Below are 21590 nucleotides of genomic sequence, written 5' to 3'. Positions count from 1 at the left end.
AGGATGGACCGCTCGCCTGTATCGATTGGGGACCCGCCTCCGCTTGAGATGGTCTCCTGTGGACGGGACTCTCGCTGCTGTCTTGGATCCGCTTTGAACTGAACTCTCGCGGCTGTGTTGGAGCCACTATGGATTGAACTTTCACAGTATCATGTTAGACCCGCTCGACATCCATTGCTTTCGGTCCCCTAGAGGGGGGGGTTGCCCACATCTGAGGTCCTCTCCAAGGTTTCTCATAGTCAGCATCGTCACTGGCGTCCCACTGGATGTGAATTCTCCCTGCCCACTGGGTGTGAGTTTTCCTTGCCCTTTTGTGGGTTCTTCCGAGGATGTTGTAGTCGTAATGATTTGTGCAGTCCTTTGAGACATTTGTGATTTGGGGCTATATAAATGATTGATAAATGTTAATGTGTAAATAGTCTTACTGTATAAACAAGATATTTGAAAGAATAAACGGAGTCAAATTAAAAAATATCGAGTATCGAGGCGATACTGACACTAAGCAAACTATCGATACAGCTGATATTTGGATCGACCCGCCAAGTCTTCGCGAGGAGTTCTTCTTCGGCTCATCATGTCTTCGCGGTGCGTATTTTTTTCTTGCATTTCCACCATTCAAAGTGTGAATTACACGTTTTTATTCCATAATATACAAATATTGATGGATACAACTTTAATGACCATTACCATGTGTTTTAAACAGCTTGTGTGGGCTCCTGCTTCTTCTCGGAGTGTTGCTCGTAGTTGGACTCGACGCATCGAGGTATTGCTCAAGTCGTGTTTATAGACTGCGTGGAAACGTGAATAAAGTCAAATATGTTGTGTCCATGACACAGACTGACCGTAAACCAAGAACTTTCGACCTTGTTCGATGAGCTGTGGCTGCTGGACGCCAACCGGATGACGCCCGGCGTAGATTACAACATCTCCGTGCAGGTACCGCGTGGAACGTCGGGGTTGTGAGTCTTTTGTTTGACCAAAGTTGTGTGTCCGCGCAGGGCCGAGCTGGTTACGTAAGTCCGGGGACTCACGTCGTCCACGACCACGCTTCCCTGCCCCTCTTCTCCAACGTCAACGAGAACAAACTGAGGAACACGACCACCATCTCAAGTAAGATGAGTCAACTTTCTAGAACAGGGGTCACCAAGGTAGTCCCTAAGGACCAGATGAGTCGCCCGCTGGCCTGTTCTAAAAAAAAAAAAATAGCTCAAATAGCAGCACTTACCAGTGAGCTGCCTCTATTTTTTTTTACATTTTATTTATTTACTAGCAAGCTGGTCTCGCTTTTTTTACATTTTAATTCTAAGAGAGACATGAATAAAGCCAAATATTTTCTAGACCAAAAATCACTTTATATTCTCTACTGCTCACTAGTGTTACCATATCTGAGTTACTGTGTAGAAATATGGGGAAATAATTACAAAAGTACACTTCATTCACTAACAGTGTTACAAAAAAGATCAGTTAGAATAATACATAATGTTGGATATAGAGAACATACAAACCCTTTATTTATTGAATCAAAGATACTGAAATTCCACGACATAGTGGAATTGCAAACAGCTAAGATTATACACAAAGCAAACTATAACCTGCTTCCCAAGAATATACAACAATTCTTCTCGACAAAAGAAGAGAAATATAATCTTAGAGAAAAATGTAATTTAAAACATTTGTATGCACGTACAACACTTAAAACCTTCAGTATATCAGTATGTGGAATTAAATTATGGAATGGATTAAGCAAAGCAATCAAACAATGTACTAATATGATCCATTTCAAGAAACTCTTCAAACTGGAAGTGTTAACAAAGTACAAAAATGAAGAACCATGATAAACATTCTGATTTTACTCACACATTCATTTTCAAAATAATCTGATTTATCTCATCGTATGGATTAAAATTTAAGCAATTATTTATTTATTTGTATTGTGATTACTTATTACTTATGGAGTATACATTGTGAATACATTGAGAACAGGAAGTGAACAAAAGTTTTAGCAACTGTTATGTAAAGAAAAGGGGTAGGATTAAATAAGCTCTGCTTCTTCCTCCTCCTTTTCGAACATGTTGGAAAGAGAAACTGGAAATTGTGATGTATCATGTTGTATGCTTGCATGTTCGAAATAAACTCAAACTCATACTCAAACTCAAACAAAACTCAAATAGAATTTGAAAATCCAAGAAAGTATTTTAAAGACTTTGTATTCACTTGTTTAAATAAATTCATTTATTTTTTTTACTTTGCTTCTTATAACATACAGAAAGACAATTTTAGAGAAAAAAATACAACCTTAAAAATGATTTTAGGATTTTTAAACACATATACCTTTTTACCTTTTAAATTCCTTCCTCTTGTTTCCTGACAATTTAAATTAATGTTCAAGTTTTTTAGTTGTATTTATTGTAAAGAATAATAAATACATTTTGATTTAATTCTTCATTTTAGCTTCTGTTTTTTCGACGAAGAATATTTGTGAAATATTTCTTCAAATTTAAGATTAAAATAAAAAAAAAATATTCTGGCAAATCTAGAAAATCTGTAGAATGAAATTTAAATCCATCCATCCATTTTCTAAATCTTATTTCAAAATACAACCTTAAAAAATATTTTAGGATTTTTAAACACATATACCTTTTTACCTTTTACCTTTTGGGACGGCGTGGCGCAGTGGAAGAGTGGCCGTGCGCAACCCGCGCGTCCCTGGTTCAATTCCCACCTAGTACCAACCTCGTCACGTCTGTTTTGTCCTGAGCAAGACACTTCACCCTTGCTCCTGATGGGTGCTGGTTGGCGCCTTGCATGACAGCTCCCTCCGTCAGTGTGTGAATGTGTGTGTGAATGGGTAAATGTGGAAGTAGTGTCAAAGCGCTTTGAGTACCTTGAAGGTAGAAAAGCACTATACAAGTACAACCCATTTATCATTTATTTATTTATTTTAAATTCCTTCATCTTCTTTCCTGACAATTTAAATCAATGTTCAAGTAATTTTTGTATTTTTTTCATTGTAAAGAATAATAAATACATTTTAATTTAATTTTTCATTTTAGCTTCTGTTTTTTCGACAAAGAATATTTGTGAAATATTTCTTCAAACTTATGATTAAAATTCCCCAAAAATATTCTGGCAAATATAGAAAATCTTTAAAATCAAATTTAAATCTTATTTCAAAGATTTTTGAATTTCCTTAAACATTTTTGTTCTGGAAAATCTAGAAGAAATAATGATTTGTCTTTGTTAGAAATATAGCTTGGTCCAATTTGTTATATATCATAACAAAGTGCAAAGCGGATTTTAACCTATTTAAAACTTGTAATCAAAATTCTAAAATTAATCTTAATCAGGAAAAATTACTGATGATGTTCCTTAAATTCTTTTTTTTTGATTTTTTCAAAAATATTCATATTAGCTAGTTTTTCTTTTTCGGTTGAGTTTTGAATTTAATTTTAATTTTTTTTCGTGTTTTATCCTCTTTTAAAACGTTCACTTAAGTGTTTTTTTTCATCATTTATTCTCTACAAAAAAACCTTCCATAAAAGGAAAAAAAATGTACGACGGAATGACGGACAGAAATACCCTTTTTTTTTTATATACAGTATATATATATATATTTGTTTATTAAAGGTAAATTGAGCAAATTGGCTATTTCTTGCAATTTTTTTAAGTGTGTATCAAACTGGTAGCCCTTTGCATTAATCAGTACCCAAGAAGTAGCTCTGGGTTTCAAAAAAGTTGGTGACCCCTGTTTTAGAAACTACGATAAATGGCTTATGTGCAGTCATGAACGAGTGGTTCAAAGAGGAACTAGGCTTTTTTAAACGATTTAAATTAATTATCTAAGACAAGAACACACCCCTTTCTCTTTTCTCCGGCTTAAAGTAAAAAAATAAAAAAATAAAAAATCAGAAACTTTAAAGTCCCAACGACTGCCACATCCTTTGCATTGGACCCATCCCCATGTTTACCCCATGGGAGGTGAGGGGAGCAGTGAGCAGCAGCGTGTGTCGCACTCAGGAATCATTTGGTGATTTTAACCCCCAATTCCAACCTTTGATGCTGAGAGCGAGGTAATGGGTCCCATTTTTTGTAGTCTTTGGTATGACTCGGTCGGGGCTTGAACCCACAACCTGCCACTCTCAGGGCAGACACTAACCACAATGCCACTAGTTAGCTTACCTTGTGTTAGCTTTACAAGGTAAGTTTTATTATAAGTTAGCTTTACAAGGTAAAACTAACATATGACATCTGTTGTGATTTGATCAAGGAGTTGACCCCAGGATGCAGAGACGGGAGGCGAGGTTGAATTAAAAAAATTAGACAATTTAATGAGTCCAAAAAAAAAAAGGTTTAACCAAAGGCGATGGGGCAGAAGTGCACACCATGTATATTAAAGGCCTACTGAAATGAGATTTTCTTATTTAAACGGAGATAGCAGGTCCATTCTATGTGTCATACTTGATCATTTCGCGATATTGCCATATTTTTGCTGAAAGGATTTGGTAGAGAACATCCATGATAAAGTTTGCAACTTTTGGTCGCTAATAAAAAAGCCTTTCCTGTACCGCAAGTAGCAGACAATGTGCGCGTGATGTCACGGGTTGTAGGGCTCCTCACATCCTCACATTGTTTACAATCATAGCCAGCAGCAGCTAGAGCTATTCGGACCGAGAAAGCGACAATTTCCCCATTAATTTGAGTGAGGAAGAAAGATTTGTGGATGAGGAAATTTAGAGTGAAGGACTAGAAATTAAAAAAAAAAAAAGGCGATTGCAGTGGGAGCGATTCAGATGTTAGACACATTTACTAGGATAATTCTGGAAAATCCCTTATCTGCCTATTGTGCTGCTAATGTTTTAGTGAGATTAAATAGTACCTGAAGGTCGGAGGGGTGTGGCCAAGAGTGTGTTGACCCAGTGTCTCTGAGGGAAGCAGGACGGAAGCTCCACTGATTTCTCCGGTACGAGCTGACTTATTACAATTTTCTCACCGAAAACTGCCGGTTGACATGTAGTCGGGATCCATGTTCGCTTGACCGCTCTGATCCATAGTAAAGCTTCACCTTCGGGAATTTTAAACAAGGAAACACCGTGTGTTTGTGTGGCTAAAGGCTTCCCACCTCCATCTTTCTACTTTGACTTCTCCGTTATTAATTGAACAAATTGCAAAAGATTCAGCAACACAGATGTCCAGAACACTGTGTAATTATGCGATTAAAGCAGACTACGGTATAATTTTGATGATTATGGTTTACAATTTATGAAAACGCCAAATTAATAATCTCAGATGTGTTTTTTTGTTTTTTTTTACAAACCAGCAAGTTACACGTAGCTAAGCTACGTAGTTTAGTTAGCTTAGCTACGTTTTCAACGAGTAGCTTTTCTTGTCGCCTAGCTTCTTTTAGACCGGGGGTCAGCAACCTTTCAGCTCTGGAACCGCATGGGGCTCTTAAGTGGCTCCCTGAGGCATTTTTAAAAAAGGATTGAAAATAAAAAATGACGGGGGGGAATTTTTGTTTGATGGGGGATCATATTGCACAAGATTATGTCATGTTTCCTATGAAAACAACAAAAAGTACCTTTTTTTTCATGTGTTTTTCTTTTGAAATTCACCGTAATTACTGATTATTACTGGAAAAAACAAAAGCAAAAAACTAAAAGGGTAATGTAAAGGACAATATATTGTATAATTTTGTGAAAACAATTCATTAAAGTAATTTAAAAAAAGAAAAACATATCATTAATAGTTTAGGAGAGGTACATAGTGTAGATATTTCCCAACAAAACTGTAATATGTGTGTACATTTTAATTCTTCTTATCCACATCTTATCTAATAATTGCTGCTAGTGATTTTTTCCTTGATAATAATAATGTGCAGAGCGGAAGTGCACTGTTTTGGTATTGTGCCTATTGTTTACAATCTTCATGAAATACATGACAAATTTAATTTGTCATGCATTGTAAATATTATGTAAATGCAATATATTGACTGCTTACAATAGAGCCTTTGGGAGCTGCTCTATTCTGCGTATAAAGCCCTTAAAACATCTCCATTAAGGTTGTATATACATGATGTAAGTATATACAGTGTGCAATGTAGTAACAAGCACATTTATAATAACATGTAATATTTATGTATTTTGATCAAAAACACATCACAACGTTGGGGTTTTTTTTAACATCACTGATTTATGCTAACTGCAGACTTTGTGAGAGCCAACAAACAATACAACATTAGGGACGGCGTGGCGCAGTGGGAGAGTGGCCGTGCGCAACCCGAGGGTCACTGGTTCAAATCCCACCTAGTACCAACCTCGTCACGTCTGTTGTGTCCTGAGCAAGACACTTCACCCTTGCTCCTGATGGGTGCTGGTTGGCGCCTTGCATGGCAGCTCCCTCCATCAGTGTGTGTGAATGTGTGTGTGAATGGGTAAATGTGGAAGTAGTGTCAAAGCGCTTTGAGTACCTTGAAGGTAGAAAAGCGCTATACAAGTACAACCCATTTATCATTTATTTACTTACTGTGCCAGGTGTGCTGTCATTAGGACACCAACTGTGAGAATGTTCATATATTCCCATTTAGATGAAGAATGACTTATAATCCTCGTGAAAAAAAGAGGATTGCAAGTAAGTATATACGTAAATCACGGGACTATAGATAGTTTGTCTGTGTTTGCGCTTATAGTAACAATATCACTAATACTTCGTTAATATCTATCCATCCATCCATTTTCTACCGCTTGTCCCTTTTGGGGGGGGGGGGGGGGGGGGGGGGGGGGGGTTCGCTGCAGGCTATTTCAGCTGGATTCGGGCGTAAGGCGTCGTACACCCTGGACAAGTCGCCACATCATCACAGTACTTTGTTAATATTCAAGTCACATAATGTCAATGGAATATTGTTGGCAGTTTTTGAATGTTTTTTATTGGGTTTTATCGGCGGAACAGAGGACCTCTCATTGACCCTGCCGTAAGCAGACTTTTATTTACATTTATTTACGAGTTCGAATGCATTAAAAAAATACATCCGTCATCATGTTTTTCATATTGATTGTGAACAATAGGCAAAATTCCAAAAGAAGTGCCCTTCCTCTTTAAAAATACAAACTCTAAGAATGAGCCAGTCATTTGAACAGCTCTTTGAAAAAAATGGCTCCTGGAGATATATCTCCCTTTGAGGAGATTTAAATCCCATCTCTCATGGAGAGTCAAGTTGTCAGCAGTCACGCAGTCCCAGACCATGTGTTTACCACCAGCTGCATGCCAGACTTTAGACCAGACATAATTATCTCACTACTCACTTGTGTTTTCAGTTATGAAGAGCAGCTCTACTCAAAGTGTGGTTCGATACAAGGGCTCTATCTAGTGGTACACCATCGAATTACTTTAAAAGACTGTTCCTGTTGAAACTGCGTGTAATGTTACAATGGTCAAAAATATGAAATATGTGTGTTGAATAAAACCTTGGTTTTTAATAAATACTTAGGCCTACTACGCTGCTGTATTTTAGTGTGGATCATTATTGTGGTACTTGGTGAAGAAAAGTTTGCGAACCTCTGGTCTAGAGAATAATAGTTGTGTGTTGAGTTAAATTCAGTTGATAGTTGTACACTTAATACTCTAAAAGTATCTCTTAATGCCTGCGGTATTGTCCTTTGTGAAGAAATAATGTGCTTAAAAAGTGGGCGACATCCTCACTGACTTTAATTTTAGGTTTGTTATTCATTTAACTTTTAATGGATGTATTTCAGATTTTTTTTACATTACAATATTTTGTGTTTTTTTTTCCAAATATTTCTTAAAGAATGTGTAAAATTGCAAAACATAGGATATAGGTAGCTGAGAGTAAACAACAGAAACTACACAACAACAGTAGCTATTGCATTTTGGCAAAAATCTGGAGAAAGGTGCGAATATAGCTGTTCATTTTTTAGTCGTTTGTAAACAACAGAAACTACACAACAACAGTAGCTCTTGCATTTTGGCAAAAATCTGGAGAAAGGTGCGAATATAGCTGTTCATTTTTTAGTCGTTTGTGTCCTTATGGCCTTTATAGATGGCTTCTCACTAGTGTTAACAGGTTGTAAGATTATGTTGTATTCTAACATTAGCACTTTGCTGCACATGATTATGTAGTTTGGACAGTACAGTATTCATCCATCCATCCATTTTCTACCGCTTATTCCCTTTCGGGGTCGCGGGGGGCGCTGGCGCCTATCTCAGCTACAATCGGGCGGAAGGCAGGGTACACCCTGGACAAGTCGCCACCTCATCGCAGGGCCAACACAGATAGACAGACAACATTCACACTCACATTCACACACTAGGGCCAATTTAGTGTTGCCAATCAACCTATTCATATTTATAAAAACAACAATATGTGTTCCCTCAGGGATGATGAGGCTGCTTGACAACTACGAGAGATCTACTGGTGTGTCTGAGCGCGTCACAGCTGAGGAGCGGATTGAGACCAACCGATTCCTGGATGCTGTCTTGGACACCGAAGTCATGAAGGTACTTTTGATAGCACCTGCAGTACAGTACAGTACAATACAGTAGTACAAGTCTGATGATGAGGAGCAGGAGTTCCTCCTCTTAGTGGGGCTGTAGTTGATCCCCAAGGGGAGTTTTGGCCTTTGCAAAAAAACACATTCCATCACACAGAAGAACAGAAAACATGTGCAACATATGTGTGCAGCTGTGGAATGTTGCATGGACTTAAAGACTTTGGCAGCCATCTTACAATAGTTCTTAGCTTCCTGTTGCTCGTCTTATACAACTGCTTTACTCAGACGCAATGCAGCATTCATTAATAATGCTGTCACTCAAAATCTAGCATAATGATGACATTGCGTAGTATTGTGTATTGCAGTGGGTCTGTTATATGCACTACAAAAAACAGCTGTCAAAGTATAAAATAAAAGGACTACGTTGTCTGTAAAAAATACTAAAAAGTAGTTGGATTAACGAGCTACACGGACAGATGATTTTACATGATAAGACATCTGAAATTAAGAATTGTATATGTTGAAATTTGCAGGAGTTTTAAGATAGAAGAAAATAATTTATTCTGAAAAAAAAAGCCTTATTCAACTTGTAATTCTTATGCATCCTCGAGATGCCGCAGAATCTTTAACCAAACTTTTTTATGTGGCGTAAAAAACAAGATATCTTGTTGAATACTAATTTCCTCAATTTTAACATTTTTAAACTTGAAAAGAAAAAATATAATTATTGAATCCAAAATTAGTCATTGACTAAAGATAAGTAAATAGCTCTTAAAACGAGGGACATTTATAGAAATAGCATTTTAAATCTTGGCAAGTGGCAAATAATTTGCATTGTATATTATCCTAAAATATCCTTTTTCATTTATAAGATCAAATTAAAGAGTACTGTGGTAGTATAATTAAGGATAATATTTATGGTTTACATGCTTCTGCCCGAATGCAACTGAGATAGGCTCCAGCACCACTGCATTCCGAAAGGGACAAGCGGTAGGAAATGGATGCAAGGATGTTTATTTGTAGAGTAGTGCATTTCAGCTTGACGTTACGTTGTGTTGTATACACGTCAAACCACTAGGGGCGGTAAATGTCGTTGAATTAAAAAAGAAGAAGAACAACAAACAAAAAGTGTGGTGATATTTTGATGTGTGTTTTATTGATGAAAAAAATATAAACTTTTAATGAGAGCAGTAAATACTGATAGAATATGGTATGAAATAGGGTTTGATGAAAATAATTAAAATACAATAACAAAAAGGTGATTCCAAATTGGTATGTAAGTTATAGGCATTGCAAATAGAGGCAAAAATTGAATACATTTTAAATGATAAGCAATTGTCAACATATATTCCTTAAAATAATTCATAAAATCATAAGGATATTATCAAGGAAATATGGAAAATGCAGAAAATTACTCATATTAAAAACATGTTAAAAAAAATGATGGCTGAAGAAAATAATTCATTTAGAATTTTTTTTAATGATACTTATGTTTGGTACGGAAGCACCTTTTTTATAATAGTTAGCCTACTGGAAGGGTGAATGATGTTTAATGTATGTTCCCACAAGCATATTTTGTTTATTTCCATTATTATTATTTTTTGAACAAAATACACTTGTATTTATTTTTTCTTCTTCAGTTTTGCACTACATTAAACTAGGTCTCTTTGAATTCTTATTAAATATATGTATATTTGTTCCCTCTAAAAATTCTATTACATGAAGTAAAAAATGTGCACGTTAAATAATATATGTACACAGTAAAACAACAGAAGTGGGATATGGGGTGGAAGTGAAGTGTATGAAACCAAACAAACACATTACTTATCTACATTACAGATCATTTTAAAAAGTCCAAAGACTTTTACAGGGCCGGTTTTAGCTTCCATAGCACCCTGTGCGAGACCCCCATTCAACCACCCCCCCACGCCCTTTCGGCACTAAAGTTTGTTGTTATTTACCTCACGCGAGCAGTAGGCGGGATGCCAGTAGGCTGCCTGTAGAGGGCGCCAATTTGACACATATCCTGACATCCATTCTCTACCGCTTGCACCTTTTTGGGGTCGCGGGGAGGCTGGAGCCTATCCCAGCTGCACTCGGGCGGAAGGCGAGGTACAACTTATTGATGAGCACAAATAAAGATAGTTATTTTTCCCACTCATCCACCCTGGGCAATTGCCCATGTGACTCATATCTAAAAGCACACTGGCACCAAATGTAAGCGAACAATAAACAGAAGAGGTAAAGATGGTTCACAGCAAATCATGCACACTATGTTGTTGTTGTTCGGATGCCAAACAGGAGATTTATGTGCCATAAATGTGTTTGGTCAGCGAGCACACAGATATCTGGTGACTAAAGGCCAGTCTTCTTCTGACGTGAGGGTCTTTAGGAGTCAGCTGCACCTCATCTGGTTCCATCTTTACTACAGACAGAGAAACAACGGGTGAGAAAAACGTTACCATTTATTGTGTTTGTCTTTGTTGGTGTGAAATAATTGTGTAAATACTGGAAAGCATTCATACTATTTTTTTAATTTTATTTTAATTATTATCCACACTATTTTTTGTTCGTCTTCTTCGACATTTATCTTCTGGTTAAAACCATTGCGCTTTCAAAATATTCGGCTCGACAATGATACGCCATTTTTTTTTTTTCAAAAAATTCCACATTTTCCGGGAAATGTTTTCCCATTTGAAGCGGATGGAGATTTTTTTTAAACATCCGCATTTCTCAACCGTTCAAAAGTCAAAATTGTCTTTGTCATGTTTGTCAACTCGCTGGATCGGTTCGCAGCCGAGTGTGAAGCGACCGGAATGAGAATCAGCACCTCCAAGTCCGAGTCCATGGTTCTCGCCCGGAAAAGGGTGGAATGCCATCTCCGGGTTGGGGAGGAGACCCTGCCCCAAGTGGAGGAGTTCAAGTACCTAGGAGTCTTGTTCACGAGTGAGGGAAGAGTGGATCGTGAGATCGACAGGCGGATCGGTGCGGCGTCTTCAGCAATGCGGATGTTGTACCGATCCGTTGTGGTGAAGAAGGAGCTGAGCCGGAAGGCAAAGCTCTCAATTTACCGGTCGATCTACGTTCCCATCCTATAGGTCATGAGCTTTGGGTCATGACCGAAAGGATAAGATCACGGGTACAAGCGGCCGAAATGAGTTTCCTCCGCCGTGTGGCGGGGCTCTCCCTTAGAGATAGGGTGAGAAGCTCTGCCATCCGGGAGGAACTCAAAGTAAAGCCGCTGCTCCTCCACATCGAGAGGAGCCAGATGAGGTGGTTCGGGCATCTGGTCAGGATGCCACCCGAACGCCTCCCTAGGGATGTGTTTAGGGCACGTCCAACCGGTAGGAGGCCACGGGGAAGACCCAGGACACGTTGGGAAGACTATGTCTCCCGGCTGGCCTGGGAACGCCTCGGGATCCCCCGGGAAGAGCTAGACGAAGTGGCTTGGGAGAGGGAAGTCTGGGTTTCCCTGCTTAGGCTGTTGCCCCCGCGACCCGACCTCGGATAAGCGGAAGATGATGGATGGATGGATGGATGTTTGTCAATGTGTTTCATATAATTTTGCATGCTGATGTTAGCCTGCTTGCTTTGTAGCTAAATATACACCTATAATATTAGAGTCATATATTTAGTTTTTTGATGAATGCTAACTTTAGCATGTTAGGTTTTTTTTTAGTTATGTTTGAAGGTATACGCCTCAGAATAATATTTTGGTACTCAACCTATGTTAACCATTAGCATGCTTATGTTAGTATGTTAGATTTTTTAGCTATTTTTGAGTGTATACACCTCAGAGTCACATTGTGTGATGCATATATTTGCAACCTAATGTGGGTTTGGATTTAACAGCTAGGTTTAGATTTAACATTTAGGTTTAGATTTAATATTTAGCCCTCACATTGAACATTTAGCAGTCACATTTAGGTTTAGATTCAACATTTAGGTTTAGATTTAACATTTAGGTTTCGATATAACATTTAGGTATAGATTCAACATTTAGGTTTAGATTTAACATTTAGGTTTCGATATAACATTTAGGTATAGATTCAACATTTAGGTTTAGATTGAACATTTAGGTTTAGATTGAACATTTAGGTTTCGATATAACATTTAGGTATAGATTCAACATTTAGGTTTAGATTTAACATTTAGGTTTCGATATAACATTTAGGTATAGATTCAACATTTAGGTTTAGATTTAACATTTTGGTTTCGTTATAACATTTAGGTATGGATTCAACATTTAGCGCTCACATTCAACATTTAGCCCTCTCATTTAAGTTTAGATTGAACACCCAAAAGGGACAAGCGGTAGAAAATGGATGGATGGATATAGGTTTAGATTTAACACCCGCCTTCCGCCTGAATGCAGCTGAGATAGGCTTCAGCACCCCCCGCCACCCTGAAAGGAACAAGCGGTAGAAAATGGATGGATGCATGGACTTTAGGTTTAGATTCAATATTTAGCGCTCACATTTAGGTTTAGGTTTGGATTTAACATTTTGGTTTAGGGTTGGAATTGGGGGTTAAATCACCAAAAATGATTCCCGGGCGCGGCACCGCTGCTGCCCACTTCTCCCCTCACCTCCCAGGGGGTGCTCAAGGGTGATGGGTCAAATGCAGAGAATAATTTCGCCACACAGAGAGGTTAGTGCGTCTGCCTCACAATACGAAGGTCCTGAGTAGTCAGGGTTCAATCCCGGGCTCGGGATCTTTCTGTGTGGTGTTTGCATGTTCTCCCCGTGAATGCGTGGGTTCCCTCCGGGTACTCCGGCTTCCTCCCACTTCCAAAGACATGCACCTGGGGATAGGTTGATTGGCAACACTAAATTGGCCCTAGTGTGTGAATGCGAGTGTGAATGTTGTCTGTCTATCTGTGTTGGCCCTGCGAGGAGGTGGCGACTTGTCCACGGTGTACCCCGCCTTCCGCCCGATTGTAGGTGAGATAAGCACCGGCGCCCCCCGCGACCCCAATGGGGAATAAGCGGTAGAAAATGGATGGATGGAATTTCGCCACACCAAGAGTGTGTGTGACAATCATTGGTACTTTAACTTTTTAGATTCAACATTTACATATAATATTTAGAGTCAACATTTAATTTAAACTTAAATGTGATGAAAATGTAACTAAATCTGAAAAAAGGGAGTTAAATAAAAGAAAAGGGAGTTAAATGTGAGAAATACATCTGTTAGAAAAGTTTGACTGAACTTTTACATATGGCACTCTACACCAAGATGGCTGATGCAACAATTGGTTTACTATTTCGATCGTGGAATGTATTGCTTTTTCGGCTGATAACCCCAACCCTGACCCTATCCATCCATCCATCCATCCATCATCTTCCGCTTATCCGAGGTCGGGTCGCGGGGGCAACAGCCTAAGCAGGGAAACCCAGACTTCCCTCTCCCCAGCCACTTCGTCTAGCTCTTCCCGGGGGATCCCGAGGTGTTCCCAGGCCAGCCGGGAGACATAGTCTTCCCAACGTGTCCTGGGTCTTCCCCGTGGCCTCCTACCAGCTGGACGTGCCCTAAACACATCCCTAGGGAGGCGTTCGGGTGGCATCCTGACCAGATGCCCGAACCACCTCATCTGGCTCCTCTCAATGTGGAGGAGCAGCGGCTTTACTTTGAGTTCCTCCCGGATGGCAGAGCTTCTCACCCTATCTCTAAGGGAGAGCCCCGCCACACGGCGGAGGAAACTCATTTCGGCCGCTTGTACCCGTGATCTTATCCTTTCGGTCATGACCCAAAACTCATGACCATAGGTGAGGATGGGAACGTAAATCGACCGGTAAATTGAGAGCTTTGCCTTCCGGCTCAGCTCCTTCTTCACCACAACGGATCGGTACAACGTCCGCATTACTGAAGACGCCGCACCGATCCGCCTGTCGATCTCACGATCCACTCTTCCCCCACTTGTGAACAAGACTCCTAGGTACTTGAACTCCTCCACTTGGGGCAGGGTCTCCTCCCCAACCCGGAGATGGCACGCCACCCTTTTCCGGGCGAGAACCATGGACTCTGACTTGGAGTTGCTGATTCTCATTCCGGTCGCTTCACACTCGGCTGCAAACCGATCCAGCGAGAGCTGAAGATCCCGGCCAGATGAAGCCATCAGGACCACATCATCTGCAAAAAGCAGAGACCTAATCCTGCGCTTACCAAACCGGAACCCCTCAACGCCTTGACTGCGCCTAGAAATTTGAGGATCCCCATTAGCCGACACTGGGGTAGTTTTCATAAGTTCAAAGTAAAATAGTAATACACAGATTCCAGTTATAAATAAAATAAAGGAAAAAGAAAAAGGACATTCTCAAAATAATAACTGAAAATAACAGTACACAGATAGAGTTACAGAACATACGCCGTTGTCAGACTAATGAGGACCACCTGAGCCACGCTCACACAAGCACATCCTGGTTTCTCTAGGTTTACATTCTCACACTTTGCACTATTTTGTTACACTTTAGGAAGCATTTCTTACATGTTCCTTATTTTTTAACCTTTTTTTAAGAGATTTTTGTTTTTTTTAGAATGTTGTGTCACATTGATTGTTTGAGTGTTTCCATGGCTTGATAGCTGATGGGTTTAAAATCAGAGGAAAGTTACATTTTAAATAAAAATGTTAACATTAATGTTTTTCTCTTCTGGTCCTTATTTTCAATGGGTCATAAAAATATCAATAATTACCGATACAAAATACTAATACAGGGATACAGTTTTCAGCCATATTATGTATTACGTAACTTTATGTTTTACTTTCTGCTGCCTCTTGGCCAGAACTCCCTTAAAAAACAGGTTTTTAATATCAATTGGATTTTTCCAGGCAAAATAAAGAAAAATATAAATCGCCAACTGTTAGCATTTAAATATGCTAACTTTATCATGTAAACATGCTAATATTAGCATGATAGCTTGATTTGGCCAATTTTGCATTTTCAGTCACATATTTTGGTACTTGACACATGTTGACTGTTAATTCAAATATTTGTTACCTGATGCTACTTGCATACTTGCCAACCTTGAGACCTCCGATTTCGGGAGTAGGGGTGGGGGGCGTGGTTAAGAAAGGAGGAGTATATTTACTGCTAGATTCACAGATTCACAGAGTCAAGTATTTCATATATATATATATATATATATATGAAATAATTGGCTTTCAGTGAATTCTAGCTTTATATATATATATATATATATATATATAAAAGAAACACTTGAATATCAGTGTTCATTTATTTACACATTTACACACACATAACACTCATCTACTCATTGTTGAGTTAAGAGTTGAATTGCCCATCCTTGTTTTTCTAACCATATGCATGTACAGTAGATGGCAGTATTGTCCTTTTTAAGAGTCTCACAACATGGCTGTTTGGCAGACAAACTGCTTTACGGTAGACGAAAACGGACTGCTGTTGTTGTGTGTTGTTTTACCACGCTGGGAGGACGTTAATGAAACTGCCTAACAATAAACCCAGATAAGAAACCAATAACTCGCCCTCGATCATTCTCCAGTTATAACTACATTGGGCAGACACGCTCTTTATACACATCACTCAGGTCCGCATGGAACTGGAGGGGGCGTGGCCTCCAGCTCTACCTGATTTTCGGGAGATTTTCAGGAGAAAATTTGTCCCGGGAGGTTTTCGGGAGAGGCCCTGAATTTCGGGAGTCTCCCGGAAAATCCGGGAGGGTCATGTATGGCTACCTGACTAGCATGCTAACTTTTCAGTTCGGATTTTCAGCATTCATACACAATTTCAACCAAGATTGCTTTTCTTTAATATTTATCATATCATCATATGCCATCCGGGTGGGAGCTCAGAGTAAAACCTCTGCTCCTCCACATCGAGAGGAGCCAGATGAGGTGGTTCGGACATCTGGTCAGGATGGCACCCCAGGTGTTTAGGGCATTTCCGACCGGTAGGAAGACCCAGGACACGTAGGGAAGACTATGTCTCCCGTCTGGCCTGGGAACGCCTCGGGATCCCCCGGGAAGAGCTGGAAGAAGTGGCTGGGGAGAGGAAAAGTCTGGGCTTCCCTGCTTAGGCTGCTGCCCCCGCGACCCGACCTCGGATAAGCTGAAGAAGATAGATGGATGGATGGATGGATGGATGGATAGATGAATGGATATTTATCATATTTCATTTTTTGTCAGGCCGGACTCCTGTGGGTTCGAGCACGTCTTTGTCGGAGAGATCCGATCCGCCAATGAAATCACGGGATTTCATAACTGGATCCAGTTCTACCTGCAAGAGAAGGGCATGCAGCTGGACTACAAAGGCTACAAGGCGCGGCAACAAGACTTGGTACGGGGAAAAATGTCATAAATTACGCCGTGGCGTCGTCTAAACACCGCCTCTGTTTCTATTCCAGCCGGACCATGACGACCACGTCCTCAACCTGCAGTTCAGCTGGCACAGCGTGCTAAAACCTGTGGGCAGCTCTTTCATCGGCACCAGCCCCGAGTTCGAGATGGCCATCTTCACCGTCATCTTCCTCATGAGCACAGAGAGAAGCACCACAGTGCTGGTCAACATCGACCAGTGTCAGATGGAGCTGGTGGTCATCAGACACGGACGCTCCCTCGGCACGGCGTATCCTAAACTGATCAGCAGCAACAGCAGACATGTTAGACCACACTCGGTCTGATTCAACTTTTAATCACTTACGCTCCCACTCTTATGTAATATTCTTTAATAACCAATATTGTACTGCAATGGAGTGACTATGAGTTGACATAATTGTAATAACAAAATCATTAGCTGCAATGGCACTGTCCTATGAAGACTTTTTTAAGATGTCTATTGTACACAGGAAGTGTTTTTAACCTGATTCTGTATGTGTGATGTAAACACTGTTATTTTGTATAAACAAGTCTTGCAAAAATTAGTTCACTCTTTCATTTTTTTGTAGATTCTATAATTTAAGTATCAATCAATCAATCAATGTTTACTTATATAGCCCTAAATCACTAGTGTCTCAAAGGGCTGCACAAACCACCACGACATCCTCGGTAGGCCCACATAAGGGCAAGGAAAACTCACACCCAGTGGGACATCGGTGACAATAATGACCCAGTGGGACGTCGGTGACAATGATGACTATGAGAACCTTGGAGAGGAGGAAAGCAATGGATGTCGAGCGGGTCTAACATGATACTGTGAAAGTTCAATCCATAATGGATCCAACACAGTCGCGAGAGTCCAGTCCAAAGCGGATCCAACACAGCAGCGAGAGTCCCGTTCACAGCGGAGCCAGCAGGAAACCATCCCAAGCGGAGGCGGATCAGCAGCGCAGAGATGACCCCAGCCGATACACAGGCAAGCAGTACATGGCCACCGGATCGGACCGGACCCCCTCCACAAGGGAGAGTGGGACATAGAAGAAAAAGAAAAGAAACGGCAGATCAACTGGTCTAAAAAGGGAGTCTATTTAAAGGCTAGAGTATACAAATGAGTTAGTATGACTGGGGTGAAGGGAAAAATCTCACGTGAGCAACCTAGATATGTGTTCAAATTAGGGCTGTCCAAAGTAAATACCGCGTTAACTATCCAGTTCAATAACGACACTGTTGAGAAAAGGTGACTTACAAATTAGCCTCAGCTACAGGAAGTTGTGACGTGTGTTGAAAGCTCACTTTCGGTTTAGCATCTTAAACATCCACATTCTGATTTCACTCGCCTGACAAGGACACTTTCCGAATGTAAGCATCATAAATCATAAAAGCGGTCAGAGGTGTGTAACCTGGGTGACAAAACCCCATTAAATATCCTCATTTAAATATCCTTTTAAAACCCCATTGAATATTTGTAATTAGATCTTCCTATTTAAATAATTGTATTTAAATATCCTCTCAAAACCCCATTGAATATTATTTCTAATTAAATATATTTCTATTTAAATATCATTTTACTTAAATATCCCATTTTCGAGTCTTTGCGTGCGTCATTACGTCACGCGGTCACATGACCACGCGCGTCATTGCGTCACGCCGTCACGTGACCTATTGCGGGAAGCATAAAATCCAGTAGTGGGCTGCTTCCAGGAAGATCGAGAGGGACGTTGCTGCAGGTATGTGACTCGGTTTTGACACTAATTACCAACTAAGCTTTTAACTGAAATGTAATAATGTCGAACTGCAGGAGCCAACTACTAAAGCCGTGGGTCGTCGTGCGAGAGTGTTTAAGTGTGATTTATCTGCGGAATTGGTGAGTTGCATCTGTGTAGCTTAGCCGCTACATTCATTTTGAATGGAGCGGTTAGCATCTGCTTATATGCCTGTTTCTTTGAATATAGTCAACTGAATGAAACGTTTCTTTGAATATAGTCAACTGAATGAAACGTTTCTTTGAATATAGTCAACTGAATGAAACGTTTCTTTGAATATAGTCAACTGAATGAAACGTTTCTTTGAATATAGTCAACTGAATGAAACGTTTCTTTGAATATAGTCAACTGAATGAAACGTTTCTTTGAATATAGTCAACCGAATGAAACGTTTCTTTGAATATAGTCAACCGAATGAAACGTTTCTTTGAATATAGTCAACCGAATGAAACGTTTCTTTGAATATAGTCAACCGAATGAAACGTTTCTTTGAATATAGTCAACTGAATGAAACGTTTCTTTGAATATAGTCAACTGAATGAAACGTTTCTTTGAATATAGTCAACCGAATGAAACGTTTCTTTGAATATAGTCAACCGAATGAAACGTTTCTTTGAATATAGTCAACCGAATGAAACGTTTCTTTGAATATAGTCAACCGAATGAAACGTTTCTTTGAATATAGTCAACTGAATGAAACGTTTCTTTGAATATAGTCAACCGAATGAAACGTTTCTTTGAATATAGTCAACCGAATGAAACGTTTCTTTGAATATAGTCAACCGAATGAAACGTTTCTTTGAATATAGTCAACCGAATGAAACGTTTCTTTGAATATAGTCAACTGAATGAAACGTTTCTTTGAATATAGTCAACTGAATGAAACGTTTCTTTGAATATAGTCAACCGAATGAAACGTTTCTTTGAATATAGTCAACCGAATGAAACGTTTCTTTGAATATAGTCAACCGAATGAAACGTTTCTTTGAATATAGTCAACTGAATGAAACGTTTCTTTGAATATAGTCAACTGAATGAAACGTTTCTTTGAATATAGTCAACCGAATGAAACGTTTCTTTGAATATAGTCAACCGAATGAAACGTTTCTTTGAATATAGTCAACCGAATGAAACGTTTCTTTGAATATAGTCAACCGAATGAAACGTTTCTTTGAATATAGTCAACTGAATGAAACGTTTCTTTGAATATAGTCAACTGAATGAAACGTTTCTTTGAATATAGTCAACTGAATGAAACGTTTCTTTGAATATAGTCAACCGAATGAAACGTTTCTTTGAATATAGTCAACCGAATGAAACGTTTCTTTGAATATAGTCAACTGAATGAAACGTTTCTTTGAATATAGTCAACTGAATGAAACGTTTCTTTGAATATAGTCAACCGAATGAAACGTTTCTTTGAATATAGTCAACCGAATGAAACGTTTCTTTGAATATAGTCAACCGAATGAAACGTTTCTTTGAATATAGTCAACCGAATGAAACGTTTCTTTGAATATAGTCAACCGAATGAAACGTTTCTTTGAATATAGTCAACTGAATGAAACGTTTCTTTGAATATAGTCAACTGAATGAAACGTTTCTTTGAATATAGTCAACCGAATGAAACGTTTCTTTGAATATAGTCAACCGAATGAAACGTTTCTTTGAATATAGTCAACCGAATGAAACGTTTCTTTGAATATAGTCAACCGAATGAAACGTTTCTTTGAATATAGTCAACCGAATGAAACGTTTCTTTGAATATAGTCAACTGAATGAAACGTTTCTTTGAATATAGTCAACTGAATGAAACGTTTCTTTGAATATAGTCAACCGAATGAAACGTTTCTTTGAATATAGTCAACCGAATGAAACGTTTCTTTGAATATAGTCAACCGAATGAAACGTTTCTTTGAATATAGTCAACTGAATGAAACGTTTCTTTGAATATAGTCAACTGAATGAAACGTTTCTTTGAATATAGTCAACTGAATGAAACGTTTCTTTGAATATAGTCAACTGAATGAAACGTTTCTTTGAATATAGTCAACTGAATGAAACGTTGCTTTGAATATAGTCAACTGAATGAAACGTTTCTTTGAATATAGTTAACTGAATGAAACGTTTCTTTGAATATAGTCAACTGAATGAAACGTTTCTTTGAATATAGTTAACTGAATGAAACGTTTCTTTGAATATAGTCAACCGAATGAAACGTTTCTTTGAATATAGTCAACTGAATGAAACGTTTCTTTGAATATAGTCAACCGAATGAAACGTTTCTTTGAATATAGTCAACCGAATGAAACGTTTCTTTGAATATAGTCAACCGAATGAAACGTTTCTTTGAATATAGTCAACCGAATGAAACGTTTCTTTGAATATAGTCAACCGAATGAAACGTTTCTTTGAATATAGTCAACTGAATGAAACGTTAGCACTCTCAACAATTGTCTGATTTGTTTCTGGGTTGTGTTAATTGTTTGATGGTTGTCAATGCTATGCATCCAATGCATTTTATGATGCGGTCCAGTGAACCACTGTCTGCTATGCACTTTATTTGTGGTTGCAATTGGTAGATTTTTATATTAGAGAATTAATATTTTGATATAAAAATTATATTTATTCTAATTGGATTCATGAATTATTGTACAATATTAAGAAATATGCTTGCTATTTGAATACAGTAGTATTATTTAGTATTTAGTATCTGAATGTATTTTGTGTGCCCGCACTGGAAAATTGACTGGTCCTGCCCTTGTTGTACAGGCCATGTTGGATGGCGAGCTAGAGTCTGAAGCTTTATGCCTGGAACCGAACCAACCGAACTGAATCCACCCAACCGAGCCGGGCGGGTAGGAGGCTCCTCAGCAGCCGCTCTGTTTTTTCCCTTTGGTTTTTCATAACGCAACAAGTTCATTTCTGTCCTGCCTGAACTTTCACATTTACCCGTTACCTTCACTAAAA

General features: G+C 38.9%; 1 protein-coding gene and 1 long non-coding RNA gene across 2 annotated transcripts in view; both read left to right on the top strand.

Moving 5' to 3' along the window:
* The first annotated feature begins 482 nt into the window (after window positions 1-482).
* Window positions 483-17402, top strand: LOC133563389 (uridylate-specific endoribonuclease C-like). Its single transcript, XM_061917486.1, has 8 exons — window positions 483-585; window positions 704-763; window positions 837-936; window positions 999-1110; window positions 8390-8511; window positions 10838-10950; window positions 16669-16819; window positions 16887-17402. Exons 1-8 carry the CDS (start codon window positions 575-577, stop codon window positions 17160-17162), a joined length of 945 nt encoding a protein of 314 aa, XP_061773470.1. The 5' UTR covers window positions 483-574; the 3' UTR covers window positions 17163-17402.
* A 1126-nt stretch (window positions 17403-18528) lies between these two features.
* LOC133563390 (uncharacterized) overlaps window positions 18529-21590 on the top strand; it is a 5509-nt gene continuing 2447 nt past the window's right edge. Inside the window, exons 1-3 of the long non-coding RNA XR_009809038.1 lie at window positions 18529-18584; window positions 18656-18721; window positions 21393-21590. The exon at window positions 21393-21590 is cut by the window's right edge and continues 2447 nt beyond it. This is a non-coding gene — a long non-coding RNA (uncharacterized LOC133563390). The remainder of the gene's footprint in view (window positions 18585-18655; window positions 18722-21392) is intronic.

This window comes from Nerophis ophidion, linkage group LG12, assembly GCF_033978795.1.
Source record: "Nerophis ophidion isolate RoL-2023_Sa linkage group LG12, RoL_Noph_v1.0, whole genome shotgun sequence".
NCBI lineage: Eukaryota > Metazoa > Chordata > Actinopteri > Syngnathiformes > Syngnathidae > Nerophis > Nerophis ophidion.
Note: the sequence above shows the minus strand (reverse complement) of the source record. Positions and strands in the feature narration are given on the sequence as shown.

What these genes read in the sequence shown, in the direction of transcription:
- LOC133563389 (XM_061917486.1), top strand. An exon ending in ATTACAACATCTCCGTGCAG is followed by an intron (nt 937 to 998) that starts GTACCGCGTGGA and finishes GTGTCCGCGCAG; the next exon opens with GGCCGAGCTGGTTACGTAAG. An exon ending in TGGACACCGAAGTCATGAAG is followed by an intron (nt 8,512 to 10,837) that starts GTACTTTTGATA and finishes GTGTTTGGTCAG; the next exon opens with CGAGCACACAGATATCTGGT.